Genomic DNA, 26108 nt, shown 5'->3' on the forward strand with positions numbered 1-26108 from the left:
CTTGGCACCTGCACAGCGCAAAGAAAAAGAACAAAGAACTTGTGCACCGTGCATGTCCACTGGATGTTCCAAAGTGCTACATGTCAGCTAATTACATTATCAACGTAGTCACAGTTTTATAGGCAGACATAATAGTCAAGTTGCCTCATCAAATGGTGCCAGAAGATTGATTAATCCAAAATAACAAGCTGACGGCCTCAATTAAACATATCAAACCTAAGGCAACAGCTCTGAGGAATGGCAGAAGTGTAGTTGCTGAATTATGTGGAACTGAGATCCCTCAGGGTTAACCTCACCAAAGTTCATGTGCTCAGGAAGCAGTCACCTACGTTTGCTTATCAATGGCGGATGACAGTGCTAGTCAGGGCCCATCAGCTGTGCTCACCAACAGAGAACTCAGAAAGCCCATCTAGAGAATAGCCTGCCAGTGGAAATAATGAGTTCCCCGTTAGCACGAAGCACTCTGTTGCTGTGTCCATTAGAAGCAGGCCATTTTAAGTATTATTTGTATTCAATAGGTTAGGACTATTTCATCAGGAAGCAGGACCAAGATGATCACCTCCACTGCTGCTGCCCCCCCCCCCAGATCCTGGACCAACTTCATCTGAGCGATGGTAAAATGAGATCTTCCATTGAAGGGACTCCTTCCATCTCCAACGCATCCTCTCTCCCTGTCCCCTTGCACCCTTCGTCCTGCTTTGCCCTCACCACCCTCTATCCTTTTTGGGGAATTGAGCAATTTGCTGCTTGTATGTTCAGCCTGTAAACATAACTCCACCCCTCTCCTGCTTTCCGCTGGTACATTTGCATATTTTTTTCTGAAGCTTTAATTTGATGCAATTTTCTGGAATTCCAGTGATTCCAGCTGCACCACACATTGCAGCTGGTCAAATTCGGATAATGGAAAACACATTGGAAAAAGTGGTCTTTGGGGTACTCTATTTAGATAGTGCTTTATAGATTGGATGAAGATTACAAATTCATGAGGGTGCCACACCATTGGGTTCAAAGACACCTCAGGAATTAACTTTATTAATGTCAGTACTCAAATGCCTCGTCCATCAAGTTTCAAAACAACAATTTATTTGGTGGATTTCACCAAAAATCCTATTGCCGCTAAATGTCTGCCCAAATTCGAAAGGCAGTGGCGGGCGGGATTTCTTGGCACACATGTTATTTCTGCCATTTGTATCTGGTTCTATAACAAACTAATTGAGGAAATTTCTCATTTTCATCTTGGTTCATTATCTCCTGAAGTTCTGATTGCCATTTCTAATAGTTCTTAAATTATTCATCTGTATCTGCCTGCACTATTTCAGCAGGACTCTTTTTTGATCATTCTTTGTTTGGAAAGCTTTCTTATATCTGTCCTTAAAATTGCCATTCACTAATTTGTACGCGCACCCATCTGTCCTCCTGTCACAATTAGATTTAAAGCAATTTTTTAGATTGACCTCTTTCGTGTTGCTGGTTATCTTATGCATCTTTGGAAGAGCACCTTCTCAAACACCTCCATACAGCTAGGCGGAGGTTTCTCCAGTCATTCCTCATGATCCAAACCCCTGTCTGTGGGGAGTCTGCACGTTTTCCCTGTGTCTGCATGGGTTTCCTCCGGGTGCTCTGGTTTCCTCGCGCAGTCCAAAGATGTGCAGCTTATGTGAACTGGCCATGATAAATTCCCCCTTTGGATGGAGCTTCAGGAATAGAGTGGGGGACTGGGCCTAGGTGGGGTGGTCTTTCGAAGTGTCGGTGCAGACTCAATGAGCCAAATGTCCTCCTTCTGCAGTGTAGGGCTATGATTTTATGAACTGTTTCTGTGTTTTCTGGCCCACCTTCCTCCATTCCACTGTCCGCGCTACTTTGCTAAGCTACAAAATTGATAGAAACAGAAATAATCATATTCTTGTACTGATCCCTGGGGACCTCCATTTAGTAGAATCTCTGTGACAAGCAGTTCTCCTTTTCGCTCGAATCTCTCTGACAAGCAGTTCCCCTTCCCACTCGATTTCCTATAATTACCCTCAATCCATACATTTAGCAGCAATCTGTAAAAGATCTTGCTAAGATCTTGAATAATTCCTCATCGCATAAAACCTTCGTCATATTATTGTGAAGATGATTAATTGGAGAATAGATGCAGAGAGTTTACACTATTTTGTGGAAAGTTGGCTTGAATTTTCCCCCTGCTTGTTGTAGTTCACCGTGAATGCACAGCATTCGAGACTGCCCAATAATTAATGGCTCAGATAAGCAGTCTGCAGGGAAGTGACGGCGTTTGCTGCTCTGCTTGAAGAAAGCTGCCGACAAAGACCTTAAGATCTCTCCAGCATGGATTTCGCCTTTCTCGAAGTTAGCCTCATTCTGGCACCAGCTGTTGGTGATCCCCAGCACCTCCCCACCCACTCTGACATGTCTCCCATTTTACAGGGGTGGTGGGGTGGTTGTTGAATGTCCAGCCCATTGGGTTTAATGAGTCTCTAAAGTGGCCAACTAAGAGCCACTTACATACCTCACCCCGTTCCAAGGGCAATTCTCTCTCTGCAGCAGGAGGAGGCCCATACAGGAGGAGTGGGTATCCTGGCAAATATTAATGGGCAAAATGAGAAAACCATTGGGCTTGAAGCGGGGGGAATCTCCTTTTGGGGTCCCCTGTGCTCACAGGGTCCCCCCCCTCCCCCTCCACTACATGATCTTGCTGTGGTCTGCTAGCCAAAACCCCGAAAGGACATCCTCCGCAACCACCACTTCTCTGGAGACTGACTGCAATCCCAGCAGTGGCCACCACTCAACCTAGAACCTTTGGGCCTATAGAACTGCTGGCGAGAGGGAGGCAGAAGCCTCTCCCTGGACCAGTTAATGCACCACTAAGTGGGGCAGTGATTATTTGGCCACTTAAGGGCCTCAATTGGCACAAGGGCAGTTGGAGCACCTGCGGCCTCTCCCGCTACTTGGAACATTACGGCAGGTGACAGGGCAGATAGGTTGATGCCAGTAAAGGCAATAATGCATTTTACCAGCATCCCCTCCCAGCCAAACATGAAAACCTGTCCACAGGGGAGAATAACATTCTGCCCTATGTCTTAGTATAGGTTAAAAAGCCAGTTGCGCCTCATTCACAAGTTTTGCAAGGGAGACTTTTGTTGCAATGTTAAAGTTCATGCCAAGTGATTTCTAAGATTTGTATCTGCAAGAACCTGCAGTAATGTAACCTGCAGAGGGGCCAGGTTCACTAATGACAATGTATTGAATTTCTGCAGTTAAATGCACCTGTACCAAAACAAGACGTTGCTGGTGTAATGATGGGGAATACTCAAATTTAACTGTCCTTACAACCACAAAAGCTGTCCCATAATTGCGCAGTTGGAGCCCAAACAGCAAGCAATCTAGAAATGCTGGATGGCTGTAGACTTTGGGGGTGTTTCTCCGGCCGCATGGCACCTGGACGACATCCCACTAGTCCGGAAGAAAAGGGGGTGAGCCCCTAAACTGGGTTCCCATGCCAGACGCCAAACAGAGCATGATGCTCCAGCCTGATGGAGATGATGTAATCTGGTTCACGCTATCCTTGGGGGTAAACTAGAGTAGCATATTTAAATATACTGGGACAGTTTGTGGTCGGATTCTCCCGGCATTCACCCACCCGCTGGCACAGAGAGAAACTGGCGAGAATCACTACTGGGGCATGGGAGAATAGTGGAAGAGCACAAAAATGGGAACCACGCCGTGTGCCAAATGGTTTGACATTCTCTCAGGACGCTCCCAAGCTTGCCAGCACAAGTGGCTCACTGGTTGGCACTTGGGGTAGTCATGTTAAAGGTTGGGGTGGGTTGCAACACTGACTCCCCGCAGAGCTTAAAGGCACAGTACTAGCTTTGGCAGTTCAGGTGCATTCAGTGTGATGGCAAGACAGCAGTAAGATCTCAGGTTGTCCAAGGCTGTGTATCGGCTGTGCGTAGTTGTATCTCCCCTCTTTGACTCTGTTAGATTTTGTGTCCTCCCACAGTCTATGAGGCAGGCTAGTACAACCATTTGGTCATCATCATTGTCTCACCTCTCACCTCTCCTGCATCACTCTTCAAGTATGGGTCAGGGTAAGACGCCCCCAAAAGCAAGAGCTGAGGGTCACGAGCCAGGCAACATGACTGGTGGCCAAGGGCACCGGGCGCAGTGATGGTTGGTCAGCTGCAAGGATCATGAGGACAAAGGATTCTGGGGAGAATTGGGGATTTTGAGGATCCCGAATTGGAAGACCTAATTGATTGTCAGTCTCTCGCCTCCTTCGAATTCTTCCAGATACAAAGATGACAAGGTTGCCAGAGTACTGATAGTCACAGCCAAGTGGGCAGACGTCGCAGAAGGCATAAAGGCCAACATAGGCTGGGACTTGCACCATATCTGTGGAGGCCACCTCAGACACTCAAGACCTGGCTTCCCATCAGGCCAAGGAGGGGCCTAGAAGGGAACTCCAATGATGAACAAAGGTATACAGGCCTGAATGGTCCTACCATGAGCTGATGGACACCATGTGTTGCAGAAGACTGTATCTCAGCAGGGAGGGAGTGTGGCACCTATGCCATGTCCTCACGAATATGGCAACCCATGGAGGAGGAGGAAGACACATGCTTCTTGTGGCCATGAAAGTCATGGCAGCCCTTAGTTTTTATGCCAACAGGTCAGTCCAGGGCTTGAGCGGGGACCTGTGCGGCAACTTGCAGTCATCGGCCCACAGTTGCATCCGGAAAGTGATGGGTGCTCTGTATGCCCCGGCATCTTACTTCATCACCTTCGACCTGGACCAGCCCACCAATCGCCAGGATGCCAGAAGTCCAGGGGCAATCAATGGCAGGCATATCGCCCTGAGAGCAGTGGGGCATCAGGGAGTTCCCTATATTAACAGTAAGGGGTTCCACTCCCTGAATGTACAGGTCCTGTGTGACCACCGCCTGAGGTTCATGCAGGTGCGTGCCCGCTAGCCTGAGTGGGTGCATGACAGCTACATCCTTGGGCACTCGGAGATCACCTGTATCTTCTAGGACCACCCCAGGATGATGGCGTGGCTTGTGGCGGACAAGGGACACCTGCTGAGGCCATGGTTGATGATGTCAGTGCGGACGCCTGAGACTGAGGTGGGTTCCTGCTACAATAAAGACCATGCTACCACCCATTCTGTCATCGAACGGTGTATCAGGCTGCTGAAAATGCGGTTCTGCTATCTGGACCACTCTGGCAGTCCGTTACAGTACAACCTTCAGAGAGTCTCCCACTTTGCGGTGGTCTGCTGTGCCCTCCACAACCTGGCACAGTAGCAGGGCAACTTGCTGGAGGAGGAGGAACATTCAGCCTTGTTTGAGGCAGAGGACCAGGAGGGGCTGGAGGACGAGCCTGAGGAGGACCTGGATGTTGGACGACAGACAGTAAGGGTCCGACTGGCCGGGAGGACCAAGGCAGCCCTCATCGTCTCCGGATTTGCATGATACGAGGTTGTGTGTCCGTCAATTCTACACGTGCCCCCCCACCCCCCCCGACAATCACACCACCCCTTCCCTGATCTCCCTGTTCCCCTTTCCCATATCTACCTGTCCCCCTTCTCACCCTCCAAGGATCTATGGTACATAACACCAGGGTCTTTTGGCATTGTCAGCGGATCACTATTAAAGGGATGAGCTCGATAACCACTCACCATGAGGAAAGCTGGTGGTGCTACTGAAGTTCTGGTTAAGTTTGACTCCTGTTTTTCTGTGCACAGTCATCCTTACGACAGACAGAGTCTGCATCGGGAGCCTATTTATTTTGGACCACTGATCTGGGGTGGCAGGTAGGGGTTGAGAGTTGGGGGGCAGTTCTAGTAAGTGATGGGGCCTGCAGTCCAGGACGCCTGTCACTGTGGGATTCCTATGCTCTCACCAGTGCCATTCCTTAGGGGGCCTGGAGCAGGAAGCGACTCCAGATGGGGTGAGAGACCTACCCTGTGTGAAGATTAAAATGACAGAGGCGTTACATGTTTTAGGTGCAAAATGCTTTACTGGTGAATATTTTAATGTGACAATGATCCATTTTCCCAAACTATAAATCTACAAGCCTCCTGGAAGACTCCATGGGATGGAGGGGCATCTGGAATGAGCTCCAGAAGCTTCTGACTCCCAGTCCTGGAGGCTCCCCATTGTCTGCACCATGGTATAATCGCCCTCTGCAATGGTCCTCTGTGACTGGGCCATGCTCTGGAGTACATCAGTAATGTCCACTTGTATCTGGGACACGTCTCTCAGTGAATGGGACATGATGTTGAGGTCTTCAGTCATGGTCGCCACAACTCATGGCTCAGATGTCTTGCTCCAGATTTTACACAGTGGTGGGATTTATACTGTAGGGATTCTATGATTTGCGCACCAAGCATCCTCCAGAGGCCAGACTCTGAAGGCACTGGAGCCACTGCCAAGTTGACACTGCCATGTGTTCAGTCTGAAAAGGGGCAGGACCTGAAGGGAGGAAATTTGGTGACCCCATAGCTGGGTGTTGGTGACTGGGGGTGGTGGTGTTGGGCCTGATGCTGTATAGAATGCGGCGCAGTGTCTGAAGAGAGATCAGTTGGGAGGCTCCTAATGCCAGAGACCCTTTGGCGAGGAGGGCATTGATACCAATGAGGATGGTGGGCAGGGCTGTGCCTTTACTGTTACTCTAAGATCAGGGCATACTTAATCTCTGTGAAGCCGGGCTTGCCAATGTGTTTAGGCCATCCCCCTCAGTGCCAGTACAAAACTCATCCCCTCCAAAGCAAAATTCCAAGTTTGGATGGATTGCGATTTGGATAGTGTTGTGGGAATTGCACCTCACTTCCCGCCAGCTGGAGTCTATACTTTGAAATTCTTTGGGAGAGTTCTTCATTTTGTCTCTGATGTATGCAAATATCTGACGCTCTTCAGCTTTTGGGTGGTATGGTAGCACAGTGGTTTGCACTGATTCTTCACAGCACCAGGGACCCAGGTTCGATTGCCGGCTTGTGTCACTGTCTGTGCAGAATCTGCATGTCTCCCTTTCTGTGCATGGGGTTCCTTCGGGTGCTCCAGTTTCCTCCCACTAGTCCCGAAAGATGTCTGTTAGGTAATTTGGACATTCTGAATTCGCCCTCAGTGTACCCGAACAGGCGGTAACTTCATTGCAGTGTTAATGTAAGCCGACTTGTGACAATAAAGATTATTATTATTAACTCTGTTATTTGAGAAGATTTCTGAATGGAATTTTTTTTTGTGTAAAGTAAAGAATGCAGGCATGCTGTTCGCATATAGAAGAACAAATTAAATTTCAGAATACTGGAACTTGCAGGAAAGGAAGCCGAGGCGTTCTTGAAAAATGCAAATAAAACTTCTGTTTATTCTTAAAAAGGTCCAATTAAAAAGTGAGGAATCCAAAACGTTTGCCATGAAAATCCTGAAAAAACGCCACATAGTCGATACCCGACAGCAGGAGCACATACGATCGGAAAAGCAAATAATGCAGGAAGCTCACTCAGACTTCATTGTGAGGTAAGCTTCCATTGGATTACCTCATGAGACAGAAAAGAAAAAACTGAGTCCTTGAGATGGAGGTGAAGAGACTGATATGGCACCTGTTTGTTATGTATTGGGCCGCCTTCTGTCTCTACCTCCAATATAACATATGCTTCTTATATAGTCTAACCTATATTCTCTGATTGCAGTCTGTCCTGTGTTTTGTCCTTCAAAACATTTATCCTATTTTTCTGCAATCCAACCTATTTTCTCTGTTACAATCTAACCTCATTTTTATTCCAACCTATTTTTTATTCTACCCTAATTCATTACTCAACATATAGTTATATTGTGGAACTCATTACCAGGTGGGACAGTCAAGGCAAATGGCTGGGATGGATTTAAGTGGAAACAAGATAAGTACATAAGGGAGAGTGGAATAGGAGGATCTATTGATATGATTAGATAGAGCAGGTTGGAAGGATGCTTGTGTGGAGGATCAGCAAAGACTACCTCGAGCAAATTGAATGTTTCTGTAGTGATCTGATATGCATTTATCTTTAGCTTCAGTTATTCATTTGGTTCCATTAAATATTTATCCCACACTTTGCTGCAATCAGCCAGGGGATCTGGCTATTTTACTCATTGTTAAAAAAGTAGGAGCGAATAACTTAACCATTGTAGGTCTCGGCATTTAATTGAGGATCAGCACCGATAGTTACATGACCAGCTATCAACATATTTCCTTTTCTTCAGAGGCTTGCAAGATAGATCTTCAATCAAAGAAGCCTGCCATCTGTTCAGACTTATTTTCAATGGGTCTACAATGTTTGGACTTAAAATCAATGTACAAATCAAAGCACAATGTCCAGATATCCCATTTCAATCAGGTTCTCAATGTTTTTAATGTATATGGAGATATTATCCATTGGCAAAAGTATTGTATTGCATGTGAACATTTACTCAATACTGGTCACTTACCTGTTAAGGACAATGATCAATCAGTGCATTAAAAACATTCATCTTATTGAACAGCATCTAATTGTAACATTTGAAGTTCCTAAGATCTTTTAAACTTAGCTGTCAAAAAGATTTCTGACTCCACACAGGATTCATAACCTAACTACCCGCTGTGGATCACACACCATTCAGGAGCATGACGCTCCTTGATGAAAATACTAATGTCATGGGAAATTTGTTCAAACATTTAAATGACAATCCTGATGTCAGTTTATGAGTGTCAGGTCGCGACTCACCTGACCTGAAGAAAATGGCATCTTTTGTGAGTAGCCTGTTATATTTGTGAGTTCCAACACCTCCAGTTTAGCCCTCTCAATGTGGTTTTGCTTGACATCAGAGTGTTAGAATCTAATTGCGGTAATTCACCAACATAACAACAATATCAGTGCAAGGATTGTGGCAGTTTAAGGAGGTCCACCATCAGCTTCTCATGGTAACTGAGAATGTGAGCAATAAATGCAGCCTTACTATTATCATTCATATCCCCAAGAATGAATACATGATAAATTGGACCAGGTAATGAATAACTAAAGTATTTAAGGCACTGGTCACCATTCGGAAAAAAGTGTCTCCAACAGGGATTGTGTCTATAATGTGTGAGTATAATGTTGGAATTTCAGAGAAGTGATCTGATATCAGATGCACCGCTTGCCTTTTATAGAGGGTGGTATGGAAACTTTTTAATAATTAAGCTACTGTTGAGCAAATGGCCTCCCAGCCAAGGGCAAGATTCTGCAAGATATGGAGAATGGCAAGTCAAAGAGTTTGGAAAGAATGAAGATGCAATCAGACCGTTAAAGTCTCAACTCCATGTTTTTTTTAAAAATCCTTTTAGTGGTATTTTCAAAGTTATGTACATTTGCCTTGAATTTTCATTTATTGTAAAATGTAAAAAAGGCGTTATCTTCATCTTCTTTATTTACATATTGTTTTTTTTTAGAAATTTAGAGTACCCAATTCATTTTTTTTCAATTAATGGGCAATTTAGTGTGTTCAATCCACCTAGCCTGCACATCTTTGGGTTTTGGGGGCGAAACCCACGCAAACACGGGGAGAATGTGCAAACTCCACACGGACAGCGACCCAGAGCCGGGATCGAACCTGGGACCTCAGCCTTGTGAGGCAACAGGGCTAACCCACTGCGCCACCATACTGCCTTTATTTACATATTGTTGCCATCTAGTTTGGCATGCCCTCCCCCATAGCCCTCCCTTTCCCTAACCCCCCTTCCCCGCCCTCCTCCCTGACGTCCTCCCTGGTCGATCTGGGGGTGTGCTCCTCTTTCTCCTTGTTCCCCCCATTTTCTTTCCGCCCTCCATCAGTTTCCGCTTTGTTCTTTTTGTGGATGGTGGGGCGTTACCCCCCTTTCCCCCTCCTCTGGTGTTGTCTCACTTCGTCCCTCTCAGTCTCTCTGCCTCCTTCCCCCCTCCCCTTCCCACCTCCCCCCTAGGTTGTGTGTCCCTAATGTTTCTCCTTCTCCTTCTTTCTTTTCCCTTTTTATTTCAGCTTTCTCGTTTCCCTATCTACTGGCTGTTGCGGGCCTCGAACAGGTTTTGCAATAGGCCGCTAAATTGCCCCCATGCAGTAAGGAAGCCTTCCTCTGACCCTCGGATGCCATGTTTGATCTTCTCCAAGTGGAGAAATTCCGAGAGGTCAGCTAGCCAATTTGCAGCTGTGGGTGGTGCTGCTGATCGCCAGCCGAGCAGGATTCTCCACCGTGCAATCAGGGAAGCGTCAACTAGGGCGTCGGCCCTCTTCCCCATGTGTAGCTCTGGTTGGTCTGATACCCCGAAGATTGCCACATTTGGACATGGCTTCACCCTCACCCCCACAACCTTGGACATCGCCTCGGAGAAGGTTGTCCAGAACCCAGCAAGTTTGTGACAAGCCCAGAACATCTGGGTGTGGTTGGCCGGGATCCTCTGGCACTGTTCATATTTGTCCTCCACGTCCGGGAAGAACCGTTCATTCGGGTTCTGGTCAGGTGTGCTCTGTAAACCAATTTGAACTGCATGAGGCTCAGCCTTGTGCAGGCGGAGGTGAAGATGGCCCTGTTCATTGTTTCCAGCCCACCTCTGTCCCCAATTCGTCCTCCCATTTCCGTCTGGTCTCGTCCAGTGGTGTTCGGGCCCTGTCCAGTAGCTGTCCATACATTTTCCCACAGAGACCACCTTCTTACTCTCTGGGCTCATCAGGTCCTTTAATAATGTGGTCTCTGGGGCCCAGGGGTACCCTACTGTCTCTTTGCAGAGGAAGTGCTTTATTTACAGGTTCTCATTTCCTGTCCTGTCGGCAGTTCCTCTGTTAATTTGTTCAGTGTTACTAGTCAGCACAGTGGGCTAAACAGCTGGCTTGTAATGCAGAACAAGGCAGCAGCATGGGTTCAATTCCCGTACCGACCTCCCCAAACAGGCACTGGAATTTGGTGACTAGGGGCTTTTCACAATAATTTCACTGAAGTTTACTTGTGACAACAAGCGATTATTATGATTATTCGTCTGTGTCCTATGTAAAAGTTTCTAACTGTCAGCGTTGCCTCGTCCTGTCTCCATTTTTTAAAGGTCGTGTTTAGCATGGCTGGCGGGAATCTATGGTTATCGTAAATGGGGTCTTGGGTGACATCTTGGTTTGCCTGAAGTGCTGTCTTAGTTGACCCCACGTTACAAGTGTGGCTGCTATCACGGGGCTATATTTGTATCCTATCGAGGGGGATGGGAGTGCTGCCGTAGCTAGGGCCCGGAGAGTCGTTCCCTTGCAGCATGCCTCCTTCATCCGCACCCAGTCCGAGTCGGGTTCGTTTCCCCCTCCCCTCACTCTTTCCGCTGTTGTTACCCAATGGTAGTATTGTAAGTTTGGTAATGCCAGGCCTCCCTTGATTTTCCTCCATTGCAGTGTTGATTTGGGCACTCTTGGATTTTTTTACTTCCTCCACCAGGCTGGTCAGGTTCCACTTGTGGCTATTTGGATCCCCAGGTATCAGAATCTATTTTGGGCTATTTTATGCAGGAGCCCCTCCAGCTCTGTCCCTCACCGATTTGCATTCACTGGTGTGGTGAATCATAATCCTAGTAATTCACACTGTGTTATATTATATGTGTTGGGTCTTTGTAAGCTTGGTATACGAGCAGTTGCCCCTGCTCTGCCCATAGGGGGAGATGGGGAATTTGTACTGGGCTCCACCCTTGGCTCCGCCCATGGCTCCTCCCACTAAACGGAAGTATAAAGATCTATAGTTGTGAGCCTGCTGCCATTCATCTCGTCGCAGGCAGGCTCAGTTGTAAGACTATTAAAACCACTGTTCACTTCTTATCGCGTGTCTTGTGAATTGATGGTCACATCAACTGGGAATGCCTGACTTTTGCCCAAGTTGAATGTGCAACCTGAGAAGGTTCTGAACTCTATCAGGATTGCTTTCAGTCCTTCCTGTGGTTTTGAGGCGGACTTTGAGGAGTAGGTCATCCACATAGAGTGAAACACTGTGCTCTCTGTCTCCTTTTTGGATGCCCATCCAGCTTTTCATGTTCTGCAAGGCTATCGCCAGGGGTTTGATTGCCAGTGCAAACAGGAGCGGTGACAATGGGCATCCCTGCCTTGTGCTCTGTGCAGCTGGAAGTATTCAGAATTGGTGGTGTTAGTTTGAACGATCGTCTTGGGAGCATTGTGCAGGAGTCTCACCCAAATGATGAATCCTGCTCCTAGCCCAGACCATTCCAGTACCTCGCGGATACTTCCATTCGACTCTGTCGAAGGCCTTTTCTGCGTTCAGGGGGATGATCACCTCTGGTGTTCTCTCCCCGGGGGGAGGGGGGGGGGGGGGGGTCATTAATACATTCAACAGCTGCCTGATGTACACAATGAGTTGCCTACCCTTGACAAAGCCAGTTTGGTCCTCAACGACCACCTCTGGTATACAGTTCGCCAGCCATTTAGCCAGAACCTTTGCGAGTATTTTCGCGTCCACATTCAGCAGTAAAATGGGTCTTTATGATCCACATTTCACCGAGTCTTTGTCTATTTTGGGTATCAATGAAATTGTGGCCTGCACCAGTGTAAGAGGCAAAGTGGCCCCTGATAGCAAGACTGCGAACATGTCCCTTAGATGTGGATCCAGGGCCGGTGCAAATTTTTTATGGACGTCCGCCGGGAACCCGTCGGGTCCCGGTGCCTTCCCCGCCTGCATGGAGCTGATGTTCTCCATGATTTCTCCCAGATCTATTAGTGCTTCCAGCTCCCCCCACAACTGGTATTTCCAGTCCATCGAAGAACTATTTCATCCCCGCATCCCTGTCGGGAGGCTCGGTGGTGTGCAGCCACCAGTGAAAGATCTCAAATGCTCGGTTGACCTCTTTTTGATCTGCTACCAGTCTGCCTCTGCTGTCTTTTACCTGCGCTATTTCCCTCATGGTTGGCTGCTTTCTCAGCTGGTGAGCCAATAGGCGGCTAGCCTTGTCTCCGTGCTTGTAAAAGGTCGCCCGTATCTGGTGGAGTTGGTACGCTGGTTTCCTGGTGGATAGCAGGTTAAAATCCTGTCGCTTTTTCCGCTCCGCCAGCAGCTCTACGGTCGGGGCCTCGATATACTTTCTGTCGACCTCCAAGATGGAGTTGATCAGTTGTTGCCTAGCCTCCCTCTCTTCCCCATCGCTACGTGTAGGCTAGAATTTCCCCTCTGATCACATTAGTGAAACCTCCCCGTTCCGGTTGTTACTTACGTAGTCACGTATGGCCTGTGATGTTTTCTGGCAGACGGCCTTGTCGTCCATTCCAGCCTCCATGTGGGGCACTGAGCACGGCCCCTCTCCACCCTCACATCCACATTGTGTGGAGAGTGGTCGGAGATGACTATCGCAGAGTACTCCGCTCCTATGATTCCTGGAAGCACCGATTTCCCCACTGCAAAGAATTTGATGCTGCATGTATACTTTGTGCACCTGTGAGAAGAACGAGAATTCCTTTTCTCCCGGGTGTAGGAATCCAGAGACTAAGAGTAATGCTCTGGGCACCCAGGTTCAAATTCCGCCACTGCAGATGGTGAAATTTGAATTCAATTTTAAAAATCTGGAATTAAAAGTCTAATGAAGACCGTGAAACCATTGTCGGTTATCGTAAAAACCCATCTGGTTGACTAATTTCCTTTAGGAAATCTGTCGTCCTTACCTGGTCTGGCCCATATGCAACTCCAGATCCACAGAGCATGGTTGACTCTTAACTGCCCCTCAAAGGATGGGCAATAAATGCTGGCACAGCCTGCGACACCCACATCCCATGAATGACTCCACCTACATCAGCTTCCCAGTACTCCCCACCCCATAAGAAAATAAAAAGAAAACCAACTCACTCCTCCCCCACTCCCTCCATGGATCAACCCCACACTCCCGTTAACTAGCCTACCTGCCAGCATGGTGGCCCCCACTCGAGGCAACCACCTACCCCCCTTCTCCCCATCACCCCTCACCCGCAATTCCCCAAGAACAGTTGAACACACTTACGCAAACACAGTAAATACAACAATCCTCGAGGCATACCCACCCACATTCCCCATACAGACATCTACAAAGGTCCATGTCCTCACCAGTCCCCCAGTCAATGACCTCTCATAACTTTACTCACCTTCTCCGGCGATCAAAATAGAATTCTCAATTCTGATGCGTGACCCAAAAATGAGCAGGATACAACATCCCAAACTTCCCTCCTTCCTTGTAGAGGGCCACTTTGACCCGATTGAACCAAGCCCGCTGCTTGGCCAATTCTGCACCCAAGTCCTGGTAGATACATACCACATTTCCTTCTCGGGTATACTCTCTTGTCTCCTTCGCCAACCGCAACATCTTCTCTTTGTCCAAAAAACGATGCGACCTCACTACCATTGCCCTCAGCTGCTAACCACCCCCCCCCCCTCACACTCCCCTCCCCCCATCCTCTTCACTGCCCTATGCTCTTGATCCACCTCAGGAGGATGGTCAAAGACCCCCTCCCCCACCACCTTCTCGAACATATTCGCCACACACTCTGTGGCCTGTGTTCCCTCAGTCACTTCAGGCAGCCCTACAAGCTGGAGATTCTGCCTCCTGCAGCGATTCTCCAGATCCTCTACCTTCTCCCTCAGCTGCTTCTGGCCCTCAACCACAAGCACTACCTCTGCCTCCAATGAGGCCAACTGGTCCACCTGATCCACCACCGCCTCTCCCATCTTCTTGAGCTCCGAACTCTGTGCCTCCAGCCTTTGGTCCACTCTCTCAATAGCTGCCCTGGTCAGCTTGCCACCTTAGCTGGGTCCTCCGAGACCTCTTGCCTCTTCTGTTAGAACTTGGAATTCAGAAAATTCAACAATTGCTCAGTAACCATTGGGCAGTCAACAACGCCCCAGATCCCTGCACCATCTTTCCCTCTGTCACACTTCAAAAGTCCTCCCGGCCAGATTGCTACCCATTAGTCATTACACGCCTTGTTTGATAAGGCATAAACAGGCATTACCAGAGGAGAATTTCTTTCTCTCACTGTTCATGCATTTTGCACCAGCAAATACCCCCTATATTGGGTGAAAAGGACCCAACAATTCCACGTCAAGCAGGAGCCACCAAATATGCAACCACTCACTCCGCGGCCGTCATCAGAAGTCCACTTTCATTGATGGATAAGTTGCAAAATGAATTAACCCAGTTATTGTGAGACATCGTCATCACAAGGTTTACATAATGTGAATGGAACCAACAAAATCACAATCACTTATTTTTACCAAATTCATTCCTTCCTTTCATTCACAATCCTGAAAGGTTTATGAATGAATTATTTTTTGTTCGATGTTTAGCTCAATGTGTTGAAGAATTGTTTAAAACTGACCTGATGTCGGAGTGAAATTTCCACCATGAGAGAAAAATGTGAGAAATACCTATTCCCAACAGTGATTTTCAATTTGCTAATGAAGCTTTGGGAGGGCAAACATGTAAATACAGATTTGTTATCAGGATTGTAAAGTTAGTGACAATGATCTCCTCCCTCAACTGAAGGCCACTAAGCTCATTCGTCAACCTTTGAAGGTTGTAATACCTGTTGCAAAATGGGCCAATAATAAGGTCGAAAAGTTAGTATCATGAATAGACTAAAGCTGCTCCAGTGTGAGGGAAGCAAGCAGATTATTGATAGGGAAGAAGACTTCCAACTATGCAAATGAGAGAAACAATCATGCTGCAGTGCCATTAGATGAACCAATGTGGGCGGCACAGTGGTTAGCACTGCTGTCTCACAGCCGCAGGGTCCGTGGTTCAATTCCGGCCTTGGCTGACTGTCTGTGGGGAGTCTGCATGTTCTCCCCGTGTCTGTGTGGGTTTTCTCAGGGTGCTCCGATATCCTCCCACAAGTCCAAAGACGAGTAGGTTAGGTGAATTGGCTGTGCTTAATTACCCCTTGGTGTCCAAAGGTTAGGTTGACTTATGGGGTTATGGGGATAGGGTAGAGGGGAACCTAGGTAGGGTGCTCTTTCAGGGGGTCAATGCAGACTCGATGGGCTGAATGGCCTCCTTATGCACTATAGGGATTCTTTAATATCACTGGCACAGAGGACTTGGTGGGATGTCTAGAAAAAGCAATATGAGTTGAAAAGGGATCACAGAAGGGATCAACACATTTTGTTGTAAGCCAATAGTACAGAATGTGAAAAAGAGCAGCAATAGTTAAAAATAACTGTGCTGACAATTACCATGGACCAATACATCAGTCCTAATCCCCATGGCATATCTATTCCTCCTAAAGGTCTATAATGTGGAACAAATAGTTGCCAAGTAACCAGAAACATCTGAGCACATGTGAGCAAGGAATAGTTGAGCTTTTCAGAAAGAGATACTGGAAGGTACTGGAATTGTTGTCTATTCTTCATGTAAGTCCACACCATGACTCCATCTTGGAGCATGGGCCCCAATGCCTTTATCATAGCAATGGGGGGATTCTTGAGAGGCACTCTGGTTGTGCTTGAGACAGGATTCAGCCGTTTCCAGCTACAAAAAGCAAATATAGTTCATTTCTCATAAATTGTACAGTTTTGTGTGTAACTGCAACGTGTCACAAAGTTACTTTGGCATTTGGTCACATTATACATCCTCCCATCGGTCGAAATTCAGTTACGCTACCAAAGGTATATTTTGAATAGTAATTGTTTACTTGTTATTTTTCTATTACACCCGCAAAAGTTCAGTCTAACTGTTATGATCCCAGCCGATATTACTGCTGGACGAGTCAGATCTCGGCCTGGTAGATACTAACTTTTATTTTTTGTTGAGAGACGTGGATGAACAGAATCACAGGACTGCTGGTGAACTTCTAACAAAAGAACAAAACATTTATTAAACAAGAAAAGATGAACTACAATGAACTACTCCTTCACCCCCAGCTGTAATTTTATGGATATGATTAGTAAGGATAACGCAAGTTACAAAATATAGCTTGAATGTTCTCAGTAAGCATACAGTCCATATAAACCAACAGGCACACCGTGGTCAGACACAGTACACTCTAAAACCAAGTGACAGATGCTACCCCAAACAGTTTCTGTGGATTTCTCATCAATTCCCCCCCAGGTGCTTGTCACATTGTGAACCAACTGGTCTCATTAGACGTTTGGCTGTCACGTGAGAGTTTCCAAACTCCGCTCTTTAGAATCGTCTCGCAAATAATGATTTCTCTCAGTGGCCTTCACCAAATATCCACATCCAGGATTTTAACCTTTTCTTTCAGTATTCCTCTGCCTTGGATTGCCACATATATTCAAGCTTCCGCACAATCTCTCAATCACGCCAACAAAAGATAACTGCTTCACAAGCTGTATTAAGTTGTGACCAACCTTAGGATCACCTCGGATGTCTAGTTCCTTGTAAGCTTATATCTCTAGGTTGGTACCTTGCAGCCCATTTCTTTAACTTGGAGCCTCTCTCTGCTCCTTATTTTAACTTCCGTTGACTTCACGGTCTCCCTGAGAGTTTCCTCTGTCCCATTCCCTAGTTTTTGCAACATTCTGTTCATTAGCTTGGGACTGGTTTTCTGTCCCTGTGCATTATTCTGCCTATTCTAGCAGTACCTATTGAATTCACTTGCCTCTGGGTTACCTGGTTCCAAGCGTCTCTTCAGTGTGGGCTTCTGGTTGCTAATCAACGGTTTAGTTTTGTTTTAAACCCTGTAATTGTTAAAACCTTCATTACAATGCAGATAAAGTTTAAAGTGAAACTAAACCTACAGTCTTGCAGGCACTGTTTTTAACAGTGCCAAACTGAACTTTTAACCCTTTCTTAGCACATGAATACAGAAATACAAATGAAGCTTACATAAACTTGTACCTTATTCCTAATACGCAGAATACAAATATAAATGACTTGAACTATCTCTGTTTCCTGGCATTAATCAAGAAAGAGAAAATTGTTAAGCTTTTCTATTTGTGTGAAATTACTGAGCAATATGCAACAATCACAAGTCATTTGGTATTTGTGATAACCCTCACGAGGATAATAATAATCTTTATTAGTGTCACAAGTAGGTTTACTTTAACACTACAATGAAGATACTGTAAAAATCCCCTAATCGCCACAGTACGGCACCTGTTAGGGTGCACTGAGGAGGAATTCAGAATGTCCAATTCACCTAACAAGCATGTCTTTTGGGACTTGTTGGTGGAAGCCAGAGTACCAGAGGAAACCCACGCAGACGTGTGGATAACGTGCAGACTCCACACTAACTGGGATCCAAGCCAGAAATCGAACCCGGGTCCCTGGCGCTGTGAAGCAACAGTGCTAACTACTGTTCCATGATCATGAGGAATCACTTATTGATCTCCCTGTGGGGCTCGTGGAGTATGAGTTCCCATGGTAACGAGCTGAGGCCCCTCCAGCTGAGACTCGTTATCGAGCCTTTTGAACACTGTCCCGGGCTGGGAGTTCCTGTTCGTCCCGGGATGTGACACTGGTGTTGTCTGACCCCAGCACAATCAGATGACAGATCACTCACCGTGTTTGTTGGCTATCGTTCTTTTATGAAGCAGTTTCATGCCACGCAAATTTCATCAACAAATTCTAAAAGTTCACACTGCAGCAGTTCAAAGATAAATTTCCAGTGAGCTCATCCAGAATAACTGCTCCAGTTCTGCTTTACTCTATGATTGATGGGAACTGGCATGCAGTTGCAGACTGTTGCTAGAGCATGAACTAGTTGTTGCTGTGTGAGATTCCTCAGCACCAAAAATCAAACAGGATTATTGCTACAATGATAAGTCAAGCAACGTAGGCTCACGGAAATGGTGCTGCTGGCTGAGCTACAGGGATTTTATTGAAACATTCAGTAGGGTAAAATTGAAGGTATTGTGTACATTGTTTGAAAGAAAATTGCGGTGCGATATATATATATCTGACACATTTAATTTATTCAACAATATAATTGCAGATGCAAATATTTAAGTGAGCCTAACTCTTTTTATATAGTTTGCTGGAAATAAACTTTGTATATCGCTCTCATTAACTCAATTTGTCACTCATTAAATACTAATCAATCTTCTATCAATCTGTCTGATTCATGGAGAAGATGGTTAGCTCAGTTGGCTGGTGACTGATTCCTGGTTCAGAGCAATGCCAAAAGCATAGGTTCAATTCCTATACCAGCTGAGGTTATATTCTCAAATTTGGCCCTTGCCTGAGGTGTGTGGCCCTCAAGTTAAATCATCATCAGTCAGCTGTCCCTCCTCAAAGGGTGAGAACTGCTCATGGGGCTATGGCGACTTTAATTTCTAATTGATGACGCCGTTGTGAAGAGAACAGGAAAATTGGATTTCCTCCCGCACACCATTTTTGCATGATGGTGCGGGGCTTGGAATTCCCTAAAAATAAACTTCTTGGAGACGTCACGACCATCAGAGGAAGCCACATTTGAACCATGACCACATGAACCTGCTGCTGGAGGTTGGTGAGTGTAACCAACAGATACTCCGTGGAACTGTACAAACTGGACACCTTACCAACCAGACATGAATTACCTTCAATATTTTGGTCAAGAAAAGCTTGCTGACAGGAAAGAGGCGACCTTTTTAATTTCAGCAACTCATCAACAAGCGGGTAACTGAATTCCCAAGTGCAAAAGAAACCTCTCCATTAATAATGAGCCCAGTCTCTGGTCTGTTGCCCAACCAACATCAGCTTACATGCTGGGAGGGCAGGATTACCGAACTAGCCCGAATAAATCACAGGATTTCCACATGTAGGCTTAATTGCCAATCTTCCAGGGTTGTCCTGGAGTCTTTAGAAATTGAACAATGATCTGCAGCTCACTGTTGCCAGTAATTCCGTGGTAAATCCATTGGGGTATTAAAAAAAATTACATTCTTTCACTCCCTTTGAAGACTTAAATTTATTACTTCTAATTAGTTCTGTTAGTTTTGGTCTCTTATGCATTCCCAAATATAATTGCTCCACCGCTGGGAGCCATGGATTTATTTGCCTCGGCCCTTACTACTTCACCTCTCTATCTTGTTCTCCTCCTTCAGGATGTTGCTCGATGTCATGCTTTGTTTTATGGCGCTCCTGTGAAGCACCTTTGGACGTTTCATTATATTTCATGCTGTTAAACCGAAAGGTGTGGGAACTCCTGCCTGACAGCAGCTGAAGAGCAGCCACAGCTCCAGCCCAGAATCAGTGTTGACGCCATCGCTTCACAACTCCTAATAAACGCAAAATAAAACCAGCAGGATGGTAAAACAGTTCCGATGCAGTCTCACAAGACTGCCCCAGAGCAGACAGACTTTGTCAGCTCTTACACATAAGAGGACGTGCACCGCCACCGCCCCCCCCCCCCCCTCCTCCTTGATGGCAACGAAGACCGACAAAGCAGCAGGAGTCAATGGAAATTATCCAGAATTCCAAAGGAACATTGGATTAATGGAAAGAAAGTCGCAAGGAAAACTGTTTACCAACATCCACAGCACAGACACTAATCTGGCACCAATCTAAGATCATGGCTAGTACCAAGCCTGCCAAGCAACCCGACAACCCATGCAGCTATCACTCCATCACCCTTCTCCCAATGATAGATAAGATCAATCATAGAATCCCTACAGTTCAGGAAGAGGCTATTCGGCCCATCGAGTCTGCACCGACCCTCTTAAAGAGCATCCTGCCATGGCCTATTCCCTCACAACCCCACCTAACCTTTGCATTCTAAGGGGCAATTTAACACAGCCAATCCGCCTAACCTGCAGACCTTTGGACTGTGGGAGGAAACTAAAGTGCCTGGAGGAAACCCACATCGACACAGGGAGAATGTGCAGACTCCGCATGGACGGCCGCTCAAGGTTGGAATTGAACCCAGGTCCCTGGCGCTGTGAGGCAGCAGTGCTAACAACTGTGCCACCATGCCACCTGGAACTCCACTTGCTAAACAGTCTGTGCCCCACCCTAGAAGCAGCAGCAATGCCCCCTCAACAGGCAGGTTTTTTTGCACAGGCCACAACTATCCATCTGAACTTTGGAGATCAAATCAACTGCCACATATCACCAACAACAAACTTCCACAGTCATGAGTCCGCACACTGGCTCTCTTCAACACTTACCAGTGCCCTCAGTCCCACAATATAACTGCTCTTCACAAATGCTGTCGACTTGGCACTGGCTTTCCAGACTGAAGAACTCCAGGACATTGAAAAAACACTCATGATGATTTATATTCTCTGGACAGGGAAGAACTTCATGTCTAATTCTGTAGCCGATCACTGAGCCACAACCCAATGCCAAAATATCTTGGCATCACTCTTGACCGGACATTGACCTACTGACACTGCCTCCGGAACCAAGGTAAAGACAAGAATTAATTTCATTTGGAAAATAGCGGGTACCACTACGCATTGCTTCACTCGCCCTGATCTGCCCAACAGCAGAATACGGTGCTCAGTCTGGTTCCAGAGCAACCACATACATGTGTAGATATCCACCTCCAGGAAGTCATGAGGCTTATTTCTGGGATACTGAGACCAACACAGCTCGAGTGGCTTCCTGTTCCAGCGCGTATCGAATCGCCTGAGGTCAACAGCAAAAACACCCTCCTCAAAGAACACCACCGGCTGGCAGCTAACAAAGTATTCCCACTGACATAGGACACACATACTCATCTGAAATCCCGTAACCCTATTGGAACTCACTTCACACCCTACAAATCGACGACAGCTCCACCTCTCAATGGGGTACCTCCTGGCTGAGTGCAAAACATCACCACTCGCAACCTGGGAACTGAACCCGGGCAGTGGAATATGAGGAACAGCTCAGGTTATGACTGTGGCCACCATTTCCTGTCCTGAGAGATCTATTCCCAGTGCCATCACAACTATGCACACTGCATCAGCTGAAGCCATTTGAATGGATTATTAACCTCAACATTAAACTATAACTACTTTCCTAGTCAAATGAGTAAACAAAAATTAAAGGTGCAATATAAACACAAGTTGCTGTTGTTGTAATAATAGTAGAAAAGACCATTGAGAATAATCCAATGAGGTCATGGAGGGCCTGTTTGCTTTCCAATTCCATTTCCAATTGATGCTTTGGATAGTTGATGGTGAAAGTGTGAGGCTCGAACGGTTCAAGGCACAAGGACAGGAATATACTCAACCAGAGATGGTAACCTTATCTCCATGCGAGGGATCAAACTAGTATGTGTCTATTTTCTAATGGCCAACTCCCTTGGAAGGGAGAGGAGAGGAGAATTGGGTTTTGAATAAAGAAATTAAAAGGAGCCTTCTCATTGCCTCGAGGTATCCAAAGTCCTCCGCAGGCAGTGGGAGATTTATTTTTTGAAATTAGGATATGATTGTGTTAGTTCCAAGTTGATTCTGAGACATATGAGGTGAACGCACAAAAAAAACACAAGCAGCCCTCTGTAGCAGTCTCAGTAGCCAAACCCTGAGCCAAGTAATTCCACAGTTCCCGAAAGAAATGTCGGTGATTGACCAGCCACTCTGGGGTCATGGTTGTTGAAAGGGCAGAGATGTCACTGGGAGCCAAAATATTACTGGGTAGGGTGTGCCAACTGAAAAGGCAGCTGCCTCTTTACCGGCGGCATGGTGGCACAGTGGTTAGCACTGCTGCCTCACAGCTCCAGCGATCCAGGTTCAATTCCAGACTGGGGTCACTGTCTGTGTGGAGTTTGCACATTCTTCTCGTGTCTACGTGGGTTTCCTCTGGGTGCTCCGGTTTCCACCCACAGTCCAAAGATATACAAGTTAGGTGGATTGGCCAAGTTAAATTGCCCCTTGGTGTCCAAAAGGTAGGGTGGGGTTGCTGGGTTTCGGGGATGAGATGGGGATGTGGGCTGTCTTGGATTACTCCAAGGGTTTGTTCTGATTCGGACACAATGTAATTAAGAGAACAACGACAGAAGTTAATCTGTTCTACTGTATTGATAAGAATAACATGATATAAGAATATAATATAAGAATAATATAAGATAAGATACAACACAAGAATCTCACGCCCATCAGCTCATCGGGGACCCCGGTGTCGACGGCAGTTTCGAGGTTCGGCTCCTGGCACCTGTCGCGACTCAGGTCCGAGGTGAAATCCACCGAATAAGTAGAAGGGCCTGATATTTATAAGTCTCGGAGAGATAAGTGGCTGGGAAAGTCAGCAAGATGTTGCAAATAGTTGAATAAATAAAGTATTAAACAAGCATAGCTTGGCATGAGAATGCCTGAGTTTGAACACCTAGTGCTTTATGTCCCAGTCAACATCCTGGCCCTGGAAGGCTGCCAAGTATCCTCACAGTGGACAGAATTAACCCCATCGCTTACATGGGCTTAAGTGGGGTGCTCTTTCTAGGGGCCGGTGTAGACCCGATGGGCCGAGTGGCCTCCTTCAGCACTGTAAATTCTATGCACCATTTCAATCCCTTGGAGATCCTGAATCCTTTGCACCTACCAGTCTACATCTGCATTTCTAGAAATGGGTTGTATCTTACAGTGATACAGCGGATTCTGCATATCAAGCAAACAGGAACTGTATCGATATAAATTTATCATCAACTTAGTTTGTAGATTTATAATCAAAGTATACATAAATTAAATAGATGGTGAAATACGGACAGTTAAGTGAGTGGACAAAATATTTGGCAGATGGAATGTAATGTGAACTTGTCCACTTTGGCAGGAAGAATAGAAAAGCAGCAAATTATCTAAATTGCGGAACTCTGAGGTAAAGAGTGTGATGGTATACATAAGGCAAGTTTATACATAATGTTATGCATGACCTCCGATCACTAGGTGAGTGTAAACCCATCAAGTGACTGTGCTCGGGGAATTGGGGGTAGGTCGTGCTGGAGGATAGACGTATTTTGCAGTAGTTCCACAATAGTTAATTGGTGTTAGTAATTTATTATTTTATTTATCCTAGTTATCTTATCACGCAGTTGTTCTACAAGAAATTATTTGAATTAAATGTTCTGTAGTTCATCATTCACTTCGGCCAGTCTACAGAACATGACACAGAGGTATCTGGGTGTCCTGGAACATGAATCCCAAAATGGTTATATGTAGGCACAGCAAGTGATTAGGAAAGCAGATGGAATGTTACGTTCATTGCAAGAGGATTGAAATATAAAAGTAGAGACGTTTCAGTTGTACAAGACATTGGTGAGGCCACATCTAAAGAACCAAGTACAATTTTGGTCTCCTTTTTAAAGAAAATGCATGATTGGATCGAGAGCAGTTCAGAAAAGGCCCATTCGACTGCTTCCTGCGGGATCTTTTATGAGAAAAGGTTGGACAGGTTTGACCTGTATCCTTTGGAGTTTAGAAGAATGAGAGGTGATCTTACTGACAGGGTGGCACAGTGGTTAGCACTGCTGCCGCATAGCACCAGGGACCCGGGTCTGGCCTTGGATGGAGTTCTCTTTCCCGGCGATTGGTGGAGGCAGGGTCATTGGATATTTTCAGAGCAGAGGTAGATAGCTTTTTAATTAACAAGGGGGGTGATAGATTATCGGGGGTAGACAGGAAAGGGGAGTTGAGGTCACAGTCAGATCAGCCACAATCTTATTAAATGGTGGAACAGGCTCGAGGGGCTGAATGGCTTACTCCTGCTCCTAGTTCTTATGTTTACAACAAATTAGTGCGAACGTATTTTTTTTTCAGAGATGAATGTGTTATAAATATTTAGGGCAAGTTTTTTAGTGGGTTTATTTTTATCAGATCTAACTCTTACTGAATGATGTGTGCCAATGCATTCTGCCTGTGATTTATTCGCTCTGTTGAATGTGACTAGCAGCAGTAACAGTAAGAGTATTTTTAGAACTAACCACGCTAAATTACTCTCACAGGCTGTACAGTCCTGTTACAAGGAGAGGTCACAGATGATTATGGTCTGAATTATCCTTATCGATGAGATTCAAGCGCAGCGCAATGGCCCAGTGGTTAGCACTGCTGCCTCATGGTGCCGAGGTCCCAGGTGCGATCCAGCTCTGGGTCACTGTCTGTGTGGAGTTTGCACATCCTACCCTTGCTGGCATGGTTTTCACCCCCACAACCCAAAGATGCCCAGGGTAAGTGAATTGGCCACGCTAAATTGCCCTTTAATTGGAAATGTGAATTGGGTACTCTAAATTTATTCTTTAAAAGTCAATGAGATTCAAAAAGAAACCAGGAGAAAATAATGGGTAGTATTTACGAATGTCAAAATCCTGAAATTCATAATCACTATCGAACCCCTCACCTACGTGCCCCACCGTTCCTTCTTCACTCATCCCGCAGTAACAGGACTGCGTTGGTTAAAGTCAACAACTAGATTATCCACTCTGAAGTCCCCAGTTTTTCTACAAAATTCAATATGGCCAAATACGCTATCTTCCTGCACCAGCTCTCCTCAGTGCTTTCTATACCACTCTTACCTGTCTGGGTACAGCCACACTGTCCCTGAACTCAAAGGGTTCTCACACAATCTCCTGATCTCACTGGGTTCTCGCACACTGTCCCTGAACTCACTGGGTTCTCGCACACTGTCCCTGAACTCACTGAGTTGTTACACACTGTCTATGAGCTCACTGTGTTCTCACACACTATATCACTGGACTGTCTCTGACCTGACTGGGCTCTCGCACACAGTCGCTGACCTCAATGGGCTGTCACACACTTTCATTGATCACATTGGGTTCTCACATAATGTCCCTGATCTCACTGGCACTTCATGTACTGTTCAATATGTCTCTCGGTTCTCAAAAACTGTCCCTGACCTCACTGACGTGTCACACACTATTCCTGATCTGCGTTCTCATCACTGTACCTGACCTCACTGGGCTGCAGCACACTGACCCTGATCTCATTGGCATCTCACACATTATCCCTGATCTCACTGATTTCTCACACATTATCCCTGATCTGACTGGGCTGTTGCACACTGTCCCTGATCTCACTGGCATCTCACACATAGTCCCTGATCTCACTGGGCTGTTGCACGCTGTCCCCGATCTCACTGGGCTCTCAAACACTGTCTGGGATTTATGTGTGTTCTCAGACCCTGTCCCTGAGCTCGTTAGGTTCTTGTACACTGTCCCATATCTCCCTGGGTTCTCACATTGGCCCTGAACTCACTGGCATCTAACAAA

General features: G+C 46.2%; 1 protein-coding gene across 4 annotated transcripts in view; it reads left to right on the forward strand.

The window, feature by feature from the left end:
• prkg1b (protein kinase cGMP-dependent 1b) overlaps nucleotides 1-26108 on the forward strand; it is a 977647-nt gene that overhangs the window by 918160 nt on the left and 33379 nt on the right. For all 4 annotated transcript variants that reach the window (XM_038822053.1, XM_038822054.1, XM_038822051.1 and 1 more), the window contains exon 11: nucleotides 7381-7520. In XM_038822053.1, coding sequence (XP_038677981.1) covers nucleotides 7381-7520 — 140 coding nt within the window. The remainder of the gene's footprint in view (nucleotides 1-7380; nucleotides 7521-26108) is intronic.

This window comes from Scyliorhinus canicula, chromosome 16, assembly GCF_902713615.1.
Source record: "Scyliorhinus canicula chromosome 16, sScyCan1.1, whole genome shotgun sequence".
Classification (NCBI taxonomy): domain Eukaryota; kingdom Metazoa; phylum Chordata; class Chondrichthyes; order Carcharhiniformes; family Scyliorhinidae; genus Scyliorhinus; species Scyliorhinus canicula.